General features: G+C 39.4%; 1 protein-coding gene across 2 annotated transcripts; it reads right to left on the minus strand.

Moving 5' to 3' along the window:
• Positions 1-1,350: 1,350 nt before the first annotated feature.
• On the minus strand, positions 1,351-18,216 carry LOC103155114 (uncharacterized). Of its 2 annotated transcripts, XM_016663306.1 has the most exons (13): positions 17,628-18,216; positions 17,398-17,550; positions 15,597-16,449; positions 14,796-14,976; positions 13,337-13,476; positions 8,887-9,452; positions 8,104-8,377; positions 6,958-7,153; positions 5,367-5,551; positions 4,418-4,513; positions 3,393-3,557; positions 2,408-2,501; positions 1,351-1,729 (listed from the first exon to the last, which is right to left on the minus strand). In XM_016663306.1, exons 3-13 carry the CDS (start codon positions 16,405-16,407, stop codon positions 1,666-1,668), a joined length of 2,772 nt encoding a protein of 923 aa, XP_016518792.1. In that variant the 5' UTR covers positions 16,408-16,449; positions 17,398-17,550; positions 17,628-18,216; the 3' UTR covers positions 1,351-1,665. The 2 variants fall into 2 exon arrangements, with proteins under 2 accessions (XP_016518792.1, XP_007576723.1); XM_007576661.2 differs by lacking the exon at positions 17,398-17,550.
• Positions 18,217-20,709: the final 2,493 nt, after the last annotated feature.

Consider the following 20,709-nt stretch of genomic DNA (forward strand, 5'->3'; position numbering starts at 1 on the left):
AATAATGACGGCTGCATGCTGCAGAAGTGGCCTGATTTGTAATAATTTCCCAGGTTTAGCAGAGGAAGCAGCAGAACTCAGAGGAACCTTAAAGACATTTAGAACAGATTTCAGTAAAATAAAATAAATGCACAGATTTCAGTTTTTCAGGCAAACATTGAACATTTCTGAGGATCTCATTAGATGAGGACAGAGCTGTAGTGCACATGTAAGTAAGAGATCAGCTGATTGGACGATAAGTTTCTGAGTAGAAATGCACCGATTGCAGCTGCTGGGCCGGTCCGATTTTTTATTTCTGTAAAATTAAGAATTACATAATCCAGAATTCCCTACAAAAGCTACAAAATTTCTGACTGAATTCAACATTTAAATACATATGTGAAGAACTGAATATTGGTATCGGTTGCTGTTATGCTTTACATATCAAATTTAACTGTGTAATTCAACACAAGCTAAGAGGGGGAGGAGCTGCGCCAGGGGGGCGGGGCTAGGTCCACCCAGGTGTTTTGAACTGCTTACTGGTTGCCATGGAGATTAAAGGATTTCTCAGTCATCAAGGCAACACTCCTTTGAAATGTTGCAATTTCACCAACTCAAATTTAAGACTTTTTAAGATCATTGGGAATGAAATTTAAGACTTGTACAAAAGATGATAAACTGCTGATAAATTTGCACGTACCCATTACATACTTGAAAAAGCTTGCTAGCTGGCTAGCTAGCCCCAAAAGGTATATTAGCAGCTAGTTATCTTTAGCCACAGAATGCAATGAAGATGTCCGCATACAACTCAAACTTTAGCCTGACAGAAAAATCCTCAAAAATAAAAAAAACTATCTATGAGATAAATAGGCTTTAGAGAGCTGTGGTTCCGGTCTGGAAGTCTGCCCCCTACTGGGCAGAGTGTTTATATCTCCGGGTTTTCCGTTTGTTGTAAACAAAAATACGAAAAACTTGTTCACCCAATTTTTGTATTTAAAAAGCAAAAAAGATGAATGATTCATAAAGATTCCTCTGTGATCAAAGTTCAAATTATTGAAGTTTGAAGGAAATTTCCACTTCAGCATGAAACCTTCCTATCGGCCGATTCCGATAATCAGCAGAGCAATCGGTGCATCCCAATGAAAAACACCAGGGATTCAGTTCTCAAGAGAAAAACAATGTAATTTCCCAACATTCCTCATTTAGGATCATTTTTCTTCAAATTCTCAATTAGGAAAGTGTAAACAATTCGCTTTAAGCAAGCACACAAAGAGTGGTTACAGGCACATTCGACCATTAGAAGCCATTCACATTTAAGGGACAAACGACCTAAAATAAAACCAGACCGTTTTTAAGAACAAGGATTATTTAGGAGCTTCCTGCAAAAATGATCCAAAGTAAAGTTGCTTTGATTTAAAAAGTGGAACAAACAAGTCAACAAATGAGTATTTAGGACTCAAGTAATAAGAAAAAGCGTTCCCTCTTCTTTCTGAATTTCCCTTACAGTCGATAACCAGCAGTTTCAAAGAGTCGCACATCCGTCTTTAGAAAACTACGTTATTATCTGGAGCCAGAAACGCTGCATTGCGCTGCGCGGCTCAAAGTCTTTTCCATCGGAGATCCGCCTGCAGCGTCCCCGCTCACAAATACCTGAAAACATCCTCTGACCGCCTCAGAACACGCCGGTTATAGATCCGACAGGCCCTCGGCGTGTTCGCTCAGCTCCATGGTGTAGTAGTCCAACGGACGCCTGCAGACACAGCAGCAGAAAAATAATAAAAACAAAACGGCAGAAAAACAAAAAACAGCATAAAAATTGAAAACAGCCTTAGAAATAAAAAAAACAAAATAAAAAAACTGCATTAAAAAATGTCAGCTCAGACTAGATGAGCAAACGTCGCATGTCACTGACCTTTGACCTTTAAATGCTAATATTTGATCATAACCTCTACAAGTTTATCTCTGAATGCAACATTTAAAACCCAAATAAAACACGTTTTCACTGCTAAAGTTACAAATAAAGACAATTTTGTAGATTTTTTTAGATAAAATTCTACAGAAGAAAAATTGTTGCAAACATTTTAGGTTTTAAAATCAGTTGATGTAGGATTTTGAAATCATCTTTGATTCTTTTGCAGCTAAAGTCAATTTTTTTAAAGGAACATTTCAATTTAATTTTCCTTATTTTCTTTATAAAAAGAACAAGCAGGCAGCAGATGGTTTAATCTGATATTTTATTGGAGGGGAAATGGAAAACTTGCTTATAAGATCACAAAACGTCGTCTTCAGTTAATTTATTCTTTTATTTACTGATTTATTCTGTTTGTTTTTCTCCCTTTCTTCCATGTTAGATTTTACAAAATGGACTCAAAAAGTCCAAATGACAAGATCATTAGAACCATTAATTGGGCATTAATTGGATCCTCACCTCCTCCTGTAGAGGTATGTGAACAGAGCCGCTCCGAGTCCGAGCAGCAGCAGAACGGCGACGATCAGTCCGATCTGCAAACCCAGAGCCGACGCTGCAACGCAAACCAAACTCTGAGAAACTTCCAGCAGATTCACAGATTAAACAGTCACTTTAAAGGACTTTGTTCTAAACATGTGAGGAAACAAATCAGAAACTTAAAGAACTTGTTTATTTCTCTATCTAAGAATATTAACGGAAAGTTGTGTGGAAGGAAAAATTGAGCTTCAGGACATACAAATACTTTCCAGTCGATTCAAAGATTTACGCTTAGAAGAATAGTCTGTGGACTTTGTTCTAAATTTATGAGGTAAATATATATATTTTTTTATTAGCTTAAATAAACTGGAAGTTCATAGAATACTGTATCCAAGAATAGAGACGGAAAGTTGTGGGGAAGGAAAAAGTGCAGATTTTCAATTAAAAAAACTTTTCTGGTTTGTGGGCTTTTCTAATTTTAGGAGAATGTTTTTTTTTTATAAACTTAAACTAGCGACTCACAGATTGCTGTATCCAAGCATGGTGATGGAAAGTTAAGCGGAAGGAAGAAGTGAGGTGCAGGAGTACAGAACCAGTTACGAGTACTTACTCTGGTTGGTTTTCAGAATCTATTTGTTCATGAAAATAACAGAAACAGTGTGAAGATTTTGCAACAAATTATTTTTTCTTTTCAAAGAAAACTAAAAACTTTTTGATATTTCAGGAATTATTGCTCATGGAAAATTTGACAGCACATACATGCTGCAGGTTTGGACACATTTTATTATAAAATGTGATGATATTCACGAGTTTTCACACAAAAATCCTGATGCTAAACTATATTTTCCTGCCTAATAACAGGTTTACTGTGTTTCTGTGGAATCGGAGCCGAACTAATTTAGTGATTCAACCGATTAGCAGCGGTTTGTGTGAATAAGCGCAGCGTTCTGAGTTTCACCGTCCTGACCTGCTCCGGTGTAGCGGCCGGTGATGGGAGGAGAGCAGGCCTCCACCCGAGCAGCAGAGGAATCCGAGCTGGCCGTCTGGATGATGAGCGCCCTCTGGTGGTCAGACAACGCCTGGATGTCGCCCTGCACCCGCAGCCAACCGGACACGCAGGAAACGTTGGTGCCTGCAGCAAAACGGGGGAACAAACTGAGTTTGAACACGAAACGGGAAGAAATCTGAGCTTAGCTGCGACTTTCTGCCAAACGAGGCTAAAAGTTAAAAACTGGACGGATCCGTTTTGCCTCAGTCCCGAACGGAGTGAATTTATGTCTGAGGCTCTTTGATTGTTCAGGATATAAGAGGCTGTTTGGACTTTTTAGTAACTTTAACTTAATAACAAGTGAGGTTGCAACAGATGATTATTCTAAAAATAGATTAATCGATGATTATTATGTCGATCAATCAATTATGCTGACGATTAAACTTTTCATTTTAAAAAACTGTAATTCTGCAAATTTCTCATTGAACCATTTAATCCTCCGCTGTTAAATGCTAAAAATAAATTTCAAATATGCAAATAAATAATTTTTAAAAATCTGAAGATAAACATTTTATTGCCTGAAATGCAGCAGCAGTATTTTGTTTTTGTTTTTTACAGAACTTGAATCGGGTTCAGCTGCGCCACTTCAGGAGCTTAAAGGACAAGAATTACAGATTAAAAACAATAAATGTAAAAAGAGGTTCTGAATTGTAAATGTTTATTTTGTTAATAGATGGTTTTCGATTAAAATGTGATTAATTTCATTTAATTAAATTACAGACCCTGCAATAAACTCGATTAAAAACCTGAATTGATTCCCATCAGTAACTTAAATTAAAGTGCAAAAGGTTCACCTGTGAAAGTTTGCAGATGCAGAGTGACCTTCTGGAGACCCAAACCTAATCACACTTTATCATTTAGACTTTATTTCACAATATTACAACTTTATTTTCAGAATACCGTGACTTTAAAAGAAGGAACGGATGGAAGCGACAACCCCTGACCTTGCAGATAGAGAGCTGAGATGCCGCAGTCGCACCTCTGCTCCAGGTAATCCGCCACTTCCGCCATCTTTGCTCCCTGAATCAAACCGCTGCAGTCTGGGACAAACAGAGGAAACTTCTGTCAAGGTTCATTTACGGTTTCCTCATTTTAGGAGAAGAAGAAGTAGATAAAGGAGATGTAGAAGTTTGGGTTTATAGAAGTTTTTCCTGCTTGAATTCATTTTAATATTATTTAGTCTTTAAAATACTAATTTGCACATAACATTTGTGTCCATCTGATGACACCATTTTTAAATATTGCACCAGGTGTTAAGATGAATCAGTTGCTCAGCGCCTGGCATTTTCATCAGACTTCTCTCACTCCTAAAGGTTTTATGCGTTTTCCAGTCACATGGTGCCATTTTATAGCACAATCTATTTTTAGCTTCAGTTATAAAATAATACATATATCAAATGTGACTTAAAAGAAATTTTACTTCCAGATTCAACGTCTTGAAATTGGGCGTCTGTCTCTTTAAGAACTTCTGCTCTTTCTGAAGCTCCGCCTCCAGGAAGTCGTCCCAACATGGCTCCTCTATTAACCCTTTAATGTTTTTACCAGCGTTGCTCTGAAGAGCAGCTGCTATAATGAGCTCCGGTGTTTGCTAATTGCTGCTGGCTAGTCTGAAGGAGCTGAGTGGGGAGGAGCTGAGCCTCGGGGGCGGGGCTAGGTCCACCCAGGCGTTTGAACACCTGAATGGTTGCCATGGAGATTTAACTCTTTCTCAAACATGAATGAAAGAATCAAAGTACCAGGTTTGTTTTGATGATGGAAAAACATTAAATCATGACGGAAAGATAAAAACGTTTTCTACCTCTGAATCTGCAAATCTAATCAGTTCATGCTCCTCATTTCTGCTCACTTAGCCTTTCAGCGCTCCAGTGAAATCTGTGTGTAAACGGCGTCTACCTCCCGGCTGCTCCTGCCAGCTGCTGGCCGGCGGTCCGAGGCAGAGGTCGATTTGACTGGAGTAGGCGGAGCTTGGACAGATGTTGTTGCTATGCGGCGTTGGAGACGAGCTGGTCCACGACGACGGGCTGCGGACCTGACAGCAGGAGCAGCGGCTGAGCGACACGGGACCGTTCCCCACGGATCTGCACAAGCAACCGACACACACACACAGGAACACACAGGAGCACACACACAGACACACACACACACACACAGGAACACACAGGAGCACACACACAGAAACACACACAGAAACATACACACACACACACAGGAACACACAGGAGCACACACACAGAAACACACACACACACACACACACACACACAGGTTTTCATTCAGTCAGAGGCCTCCTGGCAGAGCTGCATCTTAATACAATATAATTTGTTAAAATTCGTATTAGAGCTGAAATGATTAATCGGACTGGTCTTGATTAATTGATTACTGAAATTATTGTCAACTAATCTGTAATTATTTTCTCGTCAGTTTTAGCTTCACCTGGTTCACATTCTGTAAAAAACATCCCAAATTAAAGCAAATTAAACACCTTTTGCTGTTCAATTATTGATCAGTTAACCCAAACATAATCAGTCCGACCCGGTACTGATGCAAGTCCAGAAGGAAGAGCTGAAGATTTTTAACTGCAGATACTCACTAAAGGAAAGTTGTTATTGCATTCTAGGCAATAAAATGTCTATTTTCTTATTTAAAATTAATTGAATTATTTGCATAATTTAATGTATTTCAAATACATACAAAAGTTCAAATTAAAAATTTGTGTAATGCGACAATTTACGTATCCGATTAATTGATTAATCAGTTATTAAATTAATCGTTATTTGCAGCCCTGGTTAACGTAGAGCTGCAGCTACCCAGGAAAAACCTGGTTTCTGGTTGATATGAGCTCTTAGTACAAATCTATATACTGCATTAATATGTTAAAGTTTTAATACTTTTGTTAACTGATGCATGTCATTGTTTATTTCTGGACTTTTCTCCAGGTTGGTTCTGAAAAAGCTGCCACCTGCTCTCCAACGGGCAGGTCACGTTAGTTTTATCACGTTATCGCGATAAACAATAATATTATTATTGTTTTGAGACCATTTTTAAGTCATATAATTGTAACGGCAATAATACAAAACACATTCTCAAAGATCAATAAACTTTAAATTCTAACGACATTTAACACTGGAGCTGGAGGACATTTAAAATATCCAAAATAAATAAACAAAATAACAAAAGCAACAAATAAAATTAATTATAAAGTCTCTGAAAACAAATTTTTCCTTCAAAAAAAGGAGCATTTTGAGACCAAAAAAACAGATTGAAGAGTTTTTATCATCCAATTTTCAATAGAAATTGATAAAATCATGCAAACAGAAATTATTTAGCTCATTTTAATGTATCATGCATTTAATGATTTATTGCTTATTGGAGCAGTCTTGCTCTCCACACGTATAATCTTGGATAAAAGCAGAAATGTGCTCATTTCTAACCAATAAACGCGGGTAAACGCCATCTCTAATGTTGACATTAAAACATTTGCCACCTGAGAGACGGCAGGACTTGTCGCCCCCTGGTGGTGGACAGGGAGGCGAGCAGCCGCTGGTTCTCGCTGAACACCAGCACGTCTCTGAGGCTGGAGTTGGTCAGCGCCGTGCCGGCCCTGCAGACGCTGAACAGGTCGTAGCAGAGGACCGCGGCTCCTCCCGCCGGCACCGAGGTTCCCTCAGGAAAGGCCTGATCTGCGCCACAAAGACACAGAAAGTACCAGTAATTTACCGGATTAGAGACCCAAGTTATCCATTAGTGAGTTAATCTATCAACTACTGATTAACTCATAAGCAGCTACTTTCTTACAGGTTTTCTCTTGTAACAAGAGCGACGAACGTCTTTCCATCATATAAAGGCAACATGTTCAAAATATGCTAAATAATAATAAAAAAACAATTAAATGTTAACATTATTTTTTTGTCAGCTGTATTAAATACTGACAGAAAATGGATCCGTGGTTTTCTAACTTTATTAAACTCAGATATATAAAATACACCAATAAATGAAGCTCTCCGGTTGTTGAACTACAACAAAGTTGAAGATGGAAATCAAAGTAAAATTTCCTCAAAAAACAAAAAAAACAAAAAAAAAAAACCGGACTCTGTCCATCTTGTGTCCATTGGCTCCGCTTGAGGACGTGGCGCCCTCTGCTGGATGGCGGCCAAACTACGACAATAAAAGAACCACTAAGCTGGCGGTGTCCAAACGTTTAGTCATTAAGACGAAAACTATTAAGTTGAAAGACCTCCAGGGAAATTTTTTAAATTAACACTGTAAAGATTTATTCCTCAAGACATTTGTTGTGTTTTATCTATTAAATAGTACAGTAATTAGTATTTTAATAACGCAAAGCAGTCTAATTCATGGAGAAACTGAATCTGTAAATCGTTTTTGAGCTGAAATAGCAAAGTGTAATCAATGAAAACAGAAACACTGTTAATAAAAGGAAAATACTTTGTTTTGTACTTAAATAAATGTTTAAAAAGATTTTATGTGTTTGTGAAAATTTCAATTTAATCACAAATTCAACAAAATCATCCAGACAAGTGGAGCTGGGGCCACTTCGGTCTAAGCGCCATGAGTTGATCAACTGTAACTAATTTTAGTCTAATAAACCATTTATTGAGAGTGAAGGATAAACCTGCGTCATGGCCATGTCCAACGACATAGAAGCCGTCCTGGCCGATGACTCCTCGTAACGGGAGGGCGATGGCGGTGCCGCCGACGTCCTGGTCGAACACGGAGAGCACCAGGCCCCGCAGGTCGGTCAGGGGCGGCCCCTGCAGCTCCACGAAGCCCGCCTGCTGGCTGTGGTTGCTCCAGCGCGCGCTCGACACCTCGCTGATGACGACGCCTTCCGGCGCCGGAGGAGGACGGGGGCAGATGTTCTCCCGCAGAGGAGTGGGCGGAGCCACCTGCTCGGATCGAACCAGGTGAGTTAGAGGAGAGAAACAACGGTCCATGTTTCACAGAGAAGACGTCTGTCAAAAACTGAGACACATAAATTTGACCCTTATGGATTTATTCTGCTTCTAATTTTTTGGCACAGTTAAATATTTATCTTATTCTGACTTTTTGTCTGTTAAGCTCAAGACCTTATTCTGGTATTGTTTTGGCTTTATTCTCATAACATTATGACTTTTATGTTGTACAGCTTTATTCTTGCTGTATCACCTTATATTAATTTTTCTTGTAATATTGTAATATCTGAAGGAGCTGAGTGGGGGCGGAGCTGTGCCTCGAAGGCGGGGCTACGTCCCCCCAGGCGGTTTGAACAGCTGAATGGTTGCCATGGAGATTAAAGGATTTCTCAAACATGAATGAAAGAATCAAGTCGAGGTTTGATTTTGATGAGGGAAAAACATTAGAACATGTAAAGATCAAAAGAACATTTCAGTCCGCTTTGTGTTTTTACTGTTCTCACCGAGAAGGCCGACAGGTCCAACGGGTAGAGGCCTCCACAGCGGCTGAGTGCCTCATCGCCGGGCAGAACATCGGGATCCTCCAGCAGCGGCAGCTGCCCCGGGGTCAGCGCCTTGCTCAGCTCCTGCGCCTCCATGTCCGACCCCCTCTGCCGGTACACCACGGCGTCCAGCAGGCCCCGGGTCGGGATCCCCCTCTGGACCGCCGACGGCGGGCCGGACAGGCTGCGGTACAGCGCCACGGCGTCCGGCCCGTTCTGGATGGTGTTGGGAGGAAGGCGGAGCGACGGCGCCGGCGCCAGCCTGTCGCTGCCCAGCAGGAAGTAACCCTTGGCGGTGGTGAAGTGGCCGCTCAGGCTGATCTCCCGGTACGGCTTGTTGTTGTGCGCGCTGAAGAGCAGAATCCAGACGCCCTGCAGCGAGGCCCGCAGGCCCGACGGGTGCCACAGCTCGATGTACTCCCCGTCCTCGGCCGCGCCCGGCGTGTCCGTGTTCAGCTCATTGATCAGGAAGTCGCCGCTGCTGCCCGGCGGCAGGTGAGGCGGCGAATCCGTTCCGCCAGGGATCACTGGTCGACAACGAGAACTTTTACCTGAGTGAAGCTGGCTCACAAAAACAAAACTGATGTTTGTGTAGCAAACAGATTCATTTCTGCTGCTTTTGTCACAAAGTGCGACTTGGACCTAAGAAACATGATAAACTGGAGTAACAAGGAATAACTAGAGACAAGAAACAAGCGTAACTGGAAACAATGGGAAGGACTGAACTAAAATAAAGCAGAAACAGAAACGATCCCGAAAGGAGCCCAGAGGAATCAAACCTCAAAACAACCAGGACATAACATATCAAATATGACTTAACTGCGCTACGTTTGTCCCGCTTCTGTTCTGAAGATATTCATGAAAAAATTCAACCGGCCAATTCACATTACCCAAATCAAACAAACTGGTGTCCAGCGTTTTTGCAGCAAAAATATTTTGTTGCTTTCTTTTCTGAGGTATTAAAGTTTCTGGAGGTCATAGAAGGTCAACCACATTTATGAAATAAAAAAGGGAGTCAAGCAACTCTGCAGCTCAGACATTTTGAGATTAATCTCAGAAATTTTCTAGAAGAAAATTAAACATTTCTGAGTTTCAAAAGTCAAAAGTTTTAAAATTTTCAGACTCAGAAATTTCCAGAAAATTTCTGAGTTTAATCTAAAAATGTCTGTGGTTGTGGTGAAAATCATTTTTCTTGCATATTTTTTATGTTTGGAGCTCAGAAATGTTCTTGTTTTTTTGTTGAAAATGTGTAAACAGTATTGGCTTAAGGAACAAACTAATTTTACTGAGCGTACATCCTGGTACTTCCTGCTTTATCTCCGGCCATCACACAGCTGACTGACGTCTCGTGTGGATTAGTGCTGCTGAAAATGATCCACCATCATTAACAGGAATTTATCCATCATTAACAGTACGGCAGGAAAAGATCTAGCAACTTCAAACCAGTAAACAAAACCAGTTAAAACATGCTGTTAAGCTAACAGCAAACTGATTAAATACCTTAGAGAGGTGGAGAGTCATTATCGCCTTTTATTTCTGGTGTTATGTAAAGCACCAGCAACAGGCGGTTATATAAGCCCACCAGTTTGCCCTGTTTGCCCTGAGGGACATAAACACACCCGGCAGATGGCTGGAATCTACCAGATCACGGCCTGTTCGCTCCGTTTCCACCCAGAGAAACGCTCCCACAGCCGGAGGAGAGGCATGGAGAGGCTCAGGAGGAGCTCTGCCCCCCGGGGCATCTGGGCGAACAATGAGAACACGGCTCAGGGCGGCTCTGCATTTCCACCAGATCAGCAGACTGCACCAGACAAACTCCAAGGATACCTGTCTGTTTCTGTCCAGCAATACACAATGACCCACGCCATCTTGGTAGGCGAAATGCGCAGCGGGCCTCTGGCTTCCAGACCAACAAAAAGAAAACATCTCTTAACAAATGCGTAAGACGTGACCAAAATGGCTGCTGTCAGGATCAACCCATATGAGACGGAGAAGGAAAATAATTCAGGCGATGTGAACAAGCTGCCTCCGATCTCATGCTACGATAACGTTAGCTACCTAGTGAACAGGAAGAGTGGGAACAACATGGAGGAGCTTCAACTGAAATCCATACAACCAATGTTTCAACAGATTTCTAAAGGACTCTTTTTTTCAAATCTCTTTCTCACTGTTTATTACATGCTGTTTTTATTTTAATTATGTAAAGCACTTTGAAATGCCTTGCTGCTGAAATGTGCTATACAAATAAAATTTGATTGATTGATTTGTGTAAATAAGTTTCTGGTGACTGGCATATCAAGTATATTTAGTATCTGCTAGTGGACAGGCTACATGTCCACTAGCAGGTAAAAGCTACATTAGCCAAGCTAATCTTGCTGCTTTGGCAGAAAGTACTCAAGTAAATATCACTGATGTTCATCTTAGTGTTACTGAGGTGGTAGAGTACTCTAAAACTGTAATCGAGTAACAGTTGTAATGTATTGTTCATACTTTAAAACAAGGTGAGAGCTAGCTCTACTGTTGTCATAGCAACTCCATAGCAACTGCCTGCCAAGATGGCTGCCAGTTACAAAGTTCTGGAGGTTCTGGAGTTCATGTGAAGTCACATGAGAAATGTGTTGGCTCATCATTACCTTTGAGGGTCAAAAAACAAAAAACTCTTTATGAGTTTTAACATTTTATTTTTTATAAAGTTCAGGAGAATTACTAAACTCTCCTGAATTAAAAAAAATAAATTACATTTTCCTGTTAGTTTTAGAGCCAGCTAATATTTCAGAACTGTCTTTTAAAAACTGTTGCATAATTTACAAAACTGTGATTCTTGTAGAAAAAAGAAATCCTGAAAACTTGAGTCATCTGTGTCCTTAAATGTTATTTCAACACATTTCAAATAGGCTTTTTGTGGACACCAGTTCCATGAAGTAATGTGATTTTTATCACTAAACTGCACATAGTAAATGCATTTAATCATATTTTTCAATTTACTGATATTAATTGATGTTCTGATGGAACAAACATTGGATGAAATAGAAGTAAATAACAATTTCAACAATATAGATTATAATTTAGAGATTTCAAACATCATACATTTGAATTTATTAATGTCAAGATGGAACAAAAATCAAGAGACCCAATAACTGCCCATTGATACACATGAATATCATTACTGAAGGTGATAAAAGACTTTTTAAAGCATTGTTATTGCTTTAACAGCAAGAAAGTTGCTGTGTTAGTCTGAGTCTTTTATTTTGAAATGACAGTTTTTGAGTCATTTCCTGGTTAGCTACTGAACGATCAACCAATTTGCTACATTAGCATTGAAGAAGCCTCCATCACTGATGGTGCAGCAACATTTACGGTACAAAGAAAAAAAGGAACAGTAAAGACTGAGGTAAAAAAGCACAGCGAGAAAACCTCGACTGGCTAACTGTTAGCAGCTAACACAGCTAAAGTTAGCCGCTAAAGTTAGCCTCCAGAGTTAGCCTCTCTGCTTCATGGTGTCCTGCTGGTGCTAAACTAAAGGCCTTTTTCCATCTTTTTAATAGGATCAGGGCTACAAATATGTATCTGAAATATGTAGAGATTCTTTAAAGTAATATACTCATAAATGCTGTTTAGAGGAGAACTTTCCCGCCTTTTTAAGGGTTAGAACGGCCTTAGATTTAGACAAATTACAAAAGGCAACATAAGGCCAAATATGAATACAGATTCATTAAAACACAGATTGTAATTGATGATTATTATTCCTAATAATAATGTCTGAAGCAGCAAAGCAAGCATAACAGTGAGGTTGGAGAAAAAAACAATAATCCCACAAGATAAACCAAAATTCCTCCATTTCATAAAACAACTTGTTTTTGTTCCGCATTTTCTCTCCTTCATTGCTCTCAGTGGTTAATTTGCTCTGCAGCATTCACCACACAGTTTCAGTTCTTTAAGTGAATGAATCTGTTTAAATGAGAACCATTTACTGAAAAAAAATAACATCAAGGTCACCAGAAAGTAAAAACTAAATGTTCCTTTTTTACTGTTGATTTCACATGTAAGCAAACAACTTCACCCAAACATCTCAGTGATCATTTGGTTTCACTTCCTGTTTATGACACAGGAATTTAAAAAGAACAGGATTTATGCTCAGCATTTTGACTGAAACCTGATGCCAAGCTGTTTCTGTTACAACCCAGATTAACTTAGTTTTATTTAATAAATGAACTTTTTGTTGTATGACTTTATTCTCATATTTTCTTAGCCTGGTTCTGACACTTCGCCTTTAGAAAAGATTTTTACTTTTACTCAGGTTATTTTCTGATAACCTGAAGAACATAAATGCTAGTGTCTGTGTTCAGTGACTAAAAAGCAACAACAGAAGGGGTCTAAATAAAACCGCAGTGAGATGCATTCAAACACTTACAGATGGTGTGGGGGCAGATTTTGGGCCAGGGGCATTTGTTGGGCAGCCCGGGAGTCTGTGGCGCCTCCCAGAAGGTGCCGGGATCTCTGGCCCAGGTAGCCACACCGCAGCGACTCAGGTAGAAGCCGCCCTCTCGCAAACTGGAATCAGAAACGAAACAAGTCTGGATTTGTTCATCTGTTGGCAGGGAAATAACAGCTATGAAAGCCAAAACAGGGTTTGAACTACATCATCAGTAAGACAAAATGAAGTAGTGTAAGCAGCTAAAGTGCAACTTTATTTTTACTTTACTGTGAAAGCTTAGCCCCGCCCCAATTTAGAAAATTCCCAAAGTGGGCGGAGCCAAAAGGTACTGAGGGGCGTGGCCAAGAACTGTTACCAACTTAGTAACTTCATATTCTCAGATCCTGATTGTTTCTTTTCTTTTCTTTTCTTTTTTTTTAAAGCGACTAGAGACAAATGTGACAACTTTTTTTTCCTGTTTCTGGAGATTTGCTTCAAACAAAATATTGCAGAATTCAACAGGTTTTCATGAAAATGTCACAAAGTGCTACAAAACATACAGATAGCCTCAATAAGAGCCAATTTAGACAATGTATCTGCAAAAGAGATATGATTTAGGGCTTAGCTACTCGTTAAACTTTAAAATATTAGGTGAAAAGTAATATATGTGGCTAATATTTAGGTTTCTAAAGTTAGACTCCAATAAAACCTTTTGTTCACATAGAGCTGTTATACATGACATTGTAGATTAAAAAGAGGAGTGAATATCTGTTCAAAAAACTCTGAATTTTTACATTAATCACAAAACAAATTCTAGAAAAAAATTGGAAATCTTTGAGTTTGAAAAGTTGAAAATTAACAAGAAAAGAACTCTGAAATTTTAAGATTAATCTCAGAAAAATTCTGGGAAAAACTTGGAAATTTTGGGGTTTGAAAAGTAAAAAAAAAAATGCAAGAAAAAAAGTCTATATTTTAAAACTGTCCAGGTTTTTAAAAGAAATATTCTTAGATTATTTTTTTTAAATTTCTTGCATTTTTCTTACTTTCTGAGCCTCAAAAGTAAAATACAAATATAATTTTCCACTCAGAAATGTCCAAGGTTTTTCTAGAAAATTTCTGACATTAACCTAAAACTTTTTTTCTTGCTGAGTTTTTATTTTTCAATCTCAGAAAGTTCAAAGTTTTGTCCTCCTTTAATTTTTCTATCCACAAAGGCCCTGACACGCCGTCGTAGTTATCGACTGATAAAAGTATTTTCAGAAGGTTTCAGTGAGCGGAGGCCATTTCCTTCCACCACTGACATCATAAAATGAAGAGGAACTAAAGTCACACGCCAACCGCATCACTGTTCCTCAACTGAATAAAAAAACCCACACCTCAAAACTAACCAGAGGAAAGTTTGAGCTGAACTCATTTATGAGGCAGAAAGGCTCATGGGAGCTGCTGACGGTCTGACCTGGTGCTGAGCTGGTAGGGCAGCCTGCCGGGGATCAGCGTCTCCGTCAGGTTGGAGCTCGGCTTGTTTCCAGGCCCGGCGAACACGAACGCATCGAGAGGCTGCGTCTGCCTCAGCGGACTCCCCACCGGGAAGTCTGCAGCTCTGCCGCTGTAAATAGCCACAGCGCCAGACTCATCGCCTGAAGAGAAGCAGAAACAGAAATTACAAAATCAGCCAAAGAGAAACAGATGAACAAGTCTGTTTCCGTCTGTTTCTGAGGCTTAAAGTGATTTAGTTAAGAAGCCAGAGAAAATGCTGGGGTGATCTGAGCGTTTTTGGTTTAGAACATGGCTGCCCCTCCCCAACCTGCTGCTGCACATCGCCAATATGCTTACTGGAAATGTAGCTGTTTGGAGATATTTCCAGTCATTGAGGATGTGAAAATGAAAGCAGCGCCACCTATCTTTGTTAAAGCTGCAGTAACTTTTATAAAAAATATTTTTTTACTTATTTGTTAAACTGTCCCAGATAAAAGCTACATTAGCTAAGCTAATTTTGCTAGCTTGGCAGTAAGTACTAAAGTAAATATCACTGACATTTGTCTTAGTATTACAGAGGTGGCTGGAGTATTTAGAAATTATAATCAAGTAATAGTTATAATGTACTTATATTGTTTATAAGATAGGAACAAGGTGACAGCTAGTACTAAGCTCGCAGCTTCTTTATTGTTGCCATAGCAACTCCGTAGTCACTGCCTACCAAGATGGCCGTCAGTTACAAAGTTTCAGGAATGTGACGTCACATGTACGTGGAACTAACCTTTCATGTATTTCTTGTTGACGGTCATAAAGTTGAGTCCATTCCTGGAGGTGTCCACGTCCATGCTAACGCTAACCTTGTCCGTTTTCCCATCCCACACCACCAGAACCACGGGCCCTGCAGCCGAGGCATCTGTCAGCTCCACCGACCCGTCCACCTGTCCGCTGCCCAGCTTCAGCTCGTTAATGAAGGGACTGGTTAGCGGCGCGGCCGGCGGGGTGCAGTTGTTCGGCTGACCTGGGGACGGCACCGACACCCGGAAGCCCCATTGGTCGTCCGACAGCAGGCACCTTTCGATCGACTCGTCCGACTCGTGCGCCGCTTCGTCTTCAACAAACGCCGGTTCTCCGGGCGTCAGAACCTCCGCCAGGAACTCGGCTCCTCCGGAGCGCCGCGTCATGTAGACCACGGCGTCCACCAGCCCCACCGCCGTGACGTTCATCTTCTCCAGGTAGCGGGCGGCGGCGGTGCGGTAGAGGACCACGGCGTCCGGGCCGTTCTGGACCGTGTTTGGGGGAAGGAGGATGGCCGGCTTGGGCATCAGGTCCAAGGAGCCGACCAGGAAGAATCCTCTGTCGTCCGTGCTGTGGTCCTTCAGGTCCAGAACCTTGTAGGCTACGTTCCCTTTGCCGTTATAAAACACCAGGGTGTAGCCATCCAGGGAGGCTCGCTGTCCACTGGTGTGGTACAGCTCCACGAACTCGGTGGTGTCCAGTCCGGGGTTATCAGCGTTGATCTCGCTGATGATGAGGCAAGAGTCTGCACCGACCATCACCAGCAGGCAGAAACAAATCGATAAAGTAACAAACATCTTCTACAACTTTTCTGGAAAACTTCGACGGCACAGCAGCTTCTGGAAAACAGAACAAGAATCATCTAAAACTTAAAGAGTAAACTGAAGAAATGCTGTTATTTGTTTTAAAAGGTGACAATAAAAGGAACCGGACACCAAATAAACACCAAGTTCAACCAAGGAAAAAAAACAAAAAAACAAGTTTAGTTTGTTTGTTGAAATTGCAGGAAACCGGCGAACCGCGTTGGGTCTGCTGGAAATGAGAAAACTGGAAAAGGATCTTTTTATTTTTCCCTGTAAGTTAACAAGTGAGTCAATTCTCATCGTTATTGGAAGGAATCAATACACAGATACTAGAGTTGACCCTGTTTTTTTTTTTTTTTTTTTTTATATATATATATATATATATATATATATATATATATATATATATTAATTGTATTCTGATGATTTATTGCTTATTGCTAAAGCTATATATATGCATGTTTTTTACAGTTTGTGGTTATTTACAGCGCTGTGTTCTTCTTTCAGCAACTGTTTGCATTCTCCGTCAATTAATCGTTGCTAAATGAATTAACATTATTTCAATCGTTTCACCCCTATTTATCAGCACATTACTTGAAAATGATCTCAAAGCAACATTATCGTTTATCGCAATAATTACTGGGACAATTTATCGTCCAGCAAATTTGTTGTTGCAGCTTTCACACGATCTCTGCATCATTTGAACGGTATTTTTTAAATAAAAATCTAGAACATAATATTGGTAAAATAGGTGTATTAACATAAAGAATGACTCTTTGTGTGTTTTTTGTTCCCATTGACAGTGGAAATCCGCATCTGATCCATGAGTCACGAAACGTTGCGAAACACATTGGCAGGAAAATGGAAACTTTGCCTGAAATATGGAAAAGCTTCAGATGTGATCAATGAAGGAAATGCTCACGCAGACTGAAAAAAAGTTGCATGCAAGCTCATTTTTACACAAGATGAGACTAAATCTCCTACATTTGGATTTTTATTGTCCCTTCATGAGGTTTTATTGGTTTAAAGGCGGAAAATCGTTGCTATTTGGGAAGCTGTGGTCCCATTCTGGCTCGGAATGATCTGCCACCTCCAACAGTTATTCCAGTCACGGTCAGGCTGCTGCTATGCATGCATCTTTCCGTCGAAAAAAAACCCTGTCAATCTGCTGTGAAACCCTGCAAACAAGCCTCTGTTACCGCGCTGCGACTTACCGGGACTCCTCCGGTTCGGTGTCGGCTCCTAAACATCCGAACTTTATTGTCTGGGAGGGAAAATGGAGGCAGGCTGGAGGGAATAAAGTGGTAAAGTTTGTTTTCTGCTCTCCGCCGCTCCCGTCATTCACAAAGCTCCACTTTCTCTCTCCCCCCGTTCAGCTCCGTGCTGTGGGCGGTCACAGTGACAGACACAAGGGAGAGCTTTTTCTGTTTTCCTGGGGCTCAGATTCCCACAAACCGACACCAAAAAAACAAAAACAAAACAAACAAAAAAAGCCACGAGGAAAAAAAGAAACAAAAACCGCAGGATAAAGTTTGCAGATTGAATCTGGGACGTGAAAATGTGTCTGCGAGTTCATCCCCAGACGCCTTGGACCTGAAGGGGCCCCTGACCCCACTGCGAGGAAAAGTCCCGCCCATCATGCGTGACACATCACTGTGAAGAGACTTGATTCACATCCTTACAGTGCGTGCATCAGTATTCACACTCACGCAACTTTTTCACGTCTTCACATCTTATGGAGAGACATTTGGTCCAATATTATAGCAAGTAGCAGAATTTGAAGAATTTTGCAGAATTTTTTTCATGTTTTCAGAAAATGAATGCGTTGAATTTCCATAACAGAATGACAATAAAATAGGATTACCCTTTTTATTCACTCAGACATTTTCCAAAAGACTTTGAAATTTCTGAGTTCTAAGAGTTGTACATTTATGAGAAAAAAAATCTCAGAAATATTTTTGGAAAAACAAAGGAAATTCTGTGTGAGGGATTCACCACCCCCCTAACAGGAGCTGTTTCTGTGTGTACTTTATATATTCTAATTTATTTGGGTAAATGTATTGTATTTGAGGAAGTAACTTGATTTATTTACTTTTTTAAATCATCTTCTCATCTCTTTGAGGTCACCGGGTCATGTGTTGCCATGGAAACGCGCCCATGCAACTGTAAACATTTTTTTAGGAATAGTTTAGTATAAATGTTCTTTCTTCCTGGAAATGTGATTGTCTCCACCCCTTTAATTAGTCCTGGTGGGAGCCAATCCCTTAAAAGCCAGGTGGTTCAGATGAGCGGCAGATTCTCCCTCCTCTTGTTTGACTGCATGAAATGCTGTAAAATGAACGGAAGCGTGTGAAGCTGGAGATAAAGAAAAAGTTGAGAGCTTTAAAACTGCTGGCCCCAGTCTGGTCTTTGGTTGCAAACTAACAAGCTCCAAAAGTAAAAAATTTGGAAGAAAAAATCTGACATTTTGAGATTAATTTCAGAAATCTTCCTTTAAAAAACTTGAAAATTCTCTGACATTAAAAAGTTGAAAATTTGCAACAAAAGACTCAGAAATTCTAAGATTAATCTCAGAATTTTTTTAGGAAAAAAACAAGAAAATACTGAGGTAGAAATATTGAAGAAATTGAAGAATTGAGAAAAAACACAACTTTCTAGATTAATTTAAAAAAAACTTGGAAATTTCTGAGCTCAATAAAGTAGAACATTTTTACTTCTGAAACTGAAAATTTCCAACTTTTTTCTAGAAAATATGTAAAATTAATGTCTATTTTTTTTTTTTTAGATTTTTTTCAGAAATTTTTGCCTAAATGAGTTTTATTCAATCGATCCCTGATTGGTACCATACATTCCCCAAAAATATATATTTAAAGTTGAAAGTCTGTGGAGAGAAAATTGTTCCAATATTTTTGCAAGCAAAAATGACAGTTCAAATTTTTAATTTGAAAAGGAAAAAAAAAAGTATTTCAAAAATGAAACTTTTTCAGTAAAAAACAAGTTTTGAGACTAATTTACAAAGTGTATGCAACAGTTGAGCCTACATTTGTGTTATTTTCTTCAGAGGTTTTCTGAAGAGAAACATGAAATATTCACACCATGAAATGATAAATAACAGGGTAACCAAAGCACAGCCATGTGGGACTCCTTATGTAAGAAACTGATCAGAGATCTTCATATCGGCTGATCTGAGTCCAGTTTCTGAGTACAAGATTTTAGAATTATAGATTAAATTTATTAAAAACCAAACAGAATATCACAGACATTGTTGCTTTTCATCACATTTAACTGCTAATTCATTGTCACTTCAATGATAATGTGCTTTTATTCTTCTATTTAAAGGAAGGTGACACATTATTCACAACTTTTTAAGTTACAAAACGTTCAGAGCTCATTTGGATTCAGTTCCCTTTTACTCTCATGCCCCTTATAAAAACTTAACAGAAAATAGAAAACATATTTAATCAAAAATCGTCATAATTTTCTAGTTAAAGTTAAAGGACTTAGTGGTATATTATTATTTGCTTTCTAGCTCTGGAACAAGTTAATCTGCAAAAGAACAAGAAGAATGCATCAGGTGGAAAATATTCTCTGAGCTGTCAACTGTTGAAAACTGTTCAGTTTTACAAAAACCCCTCATAAAACAAGTTTAAATGGTAAAAATACAAATATTAGTGTTAAAGGCATTAATGCCTTGAACACAGTAAATGACAGAAAAAGACAAGAGAAGCTCTGAATGCATCCAGAAATACGTTTGGATTCAGGATGATAGAAACGAGGCTGCGCTCCCTGGTGGCAGAAAGAGGAAACTGCCAGCAACCAGATTATAGGTTCCGGGTTTCTGTTATAAAAAGGAAACTTTATCAATCAGCGCATCAGTTGTTTTTTAATGAAGGTGAAATAAAACAGGCAGCACATTAAACAGAAAATGGAGCTCCAACTTAATTATTTGTATTTTTTTTACTTAATTTGTTACATGGAGTCGAATTAAGTTTGTCAAATTTAACTTATTCACGTTTGACAACTTATTAAACTTAATATATTTGATTGTATAAACTTAACTTCATTACTTGTAACATTTTTTTTAAGTTTGATCACCTGTTTCCTTTTTTCGGTGTATCGTGAAGCATGGCGGTGGCTCAGTGATGCTTTGCTTCCTCTGCTTGCGGATAAAAATATGAATTCATAAAAATATCAGGAAATTGCATTCAAAATAATTGGAGTGCTATTTACTTAGAAAAATCAAGTTTTTACACACAAATTGCAATCTTCACTTGAAAAATATAATTTAATTTGGTA

This window comes from Poecilia formosa, unplaced genomic scaffold, assembly GCF_000485575.1.
Source record: "Poecilia formosa unplaced genomic scaffold, Poecilia_formosa-5.1.2 Scaffold412, whole genome shotgun sequence".
Lineage (NCBI taxonomy): Eukaryota > Metazoa > Chordata > Actinopteri > Cyprinodontiformes > Poeciliidae > Poecilia > Poecilia formosa.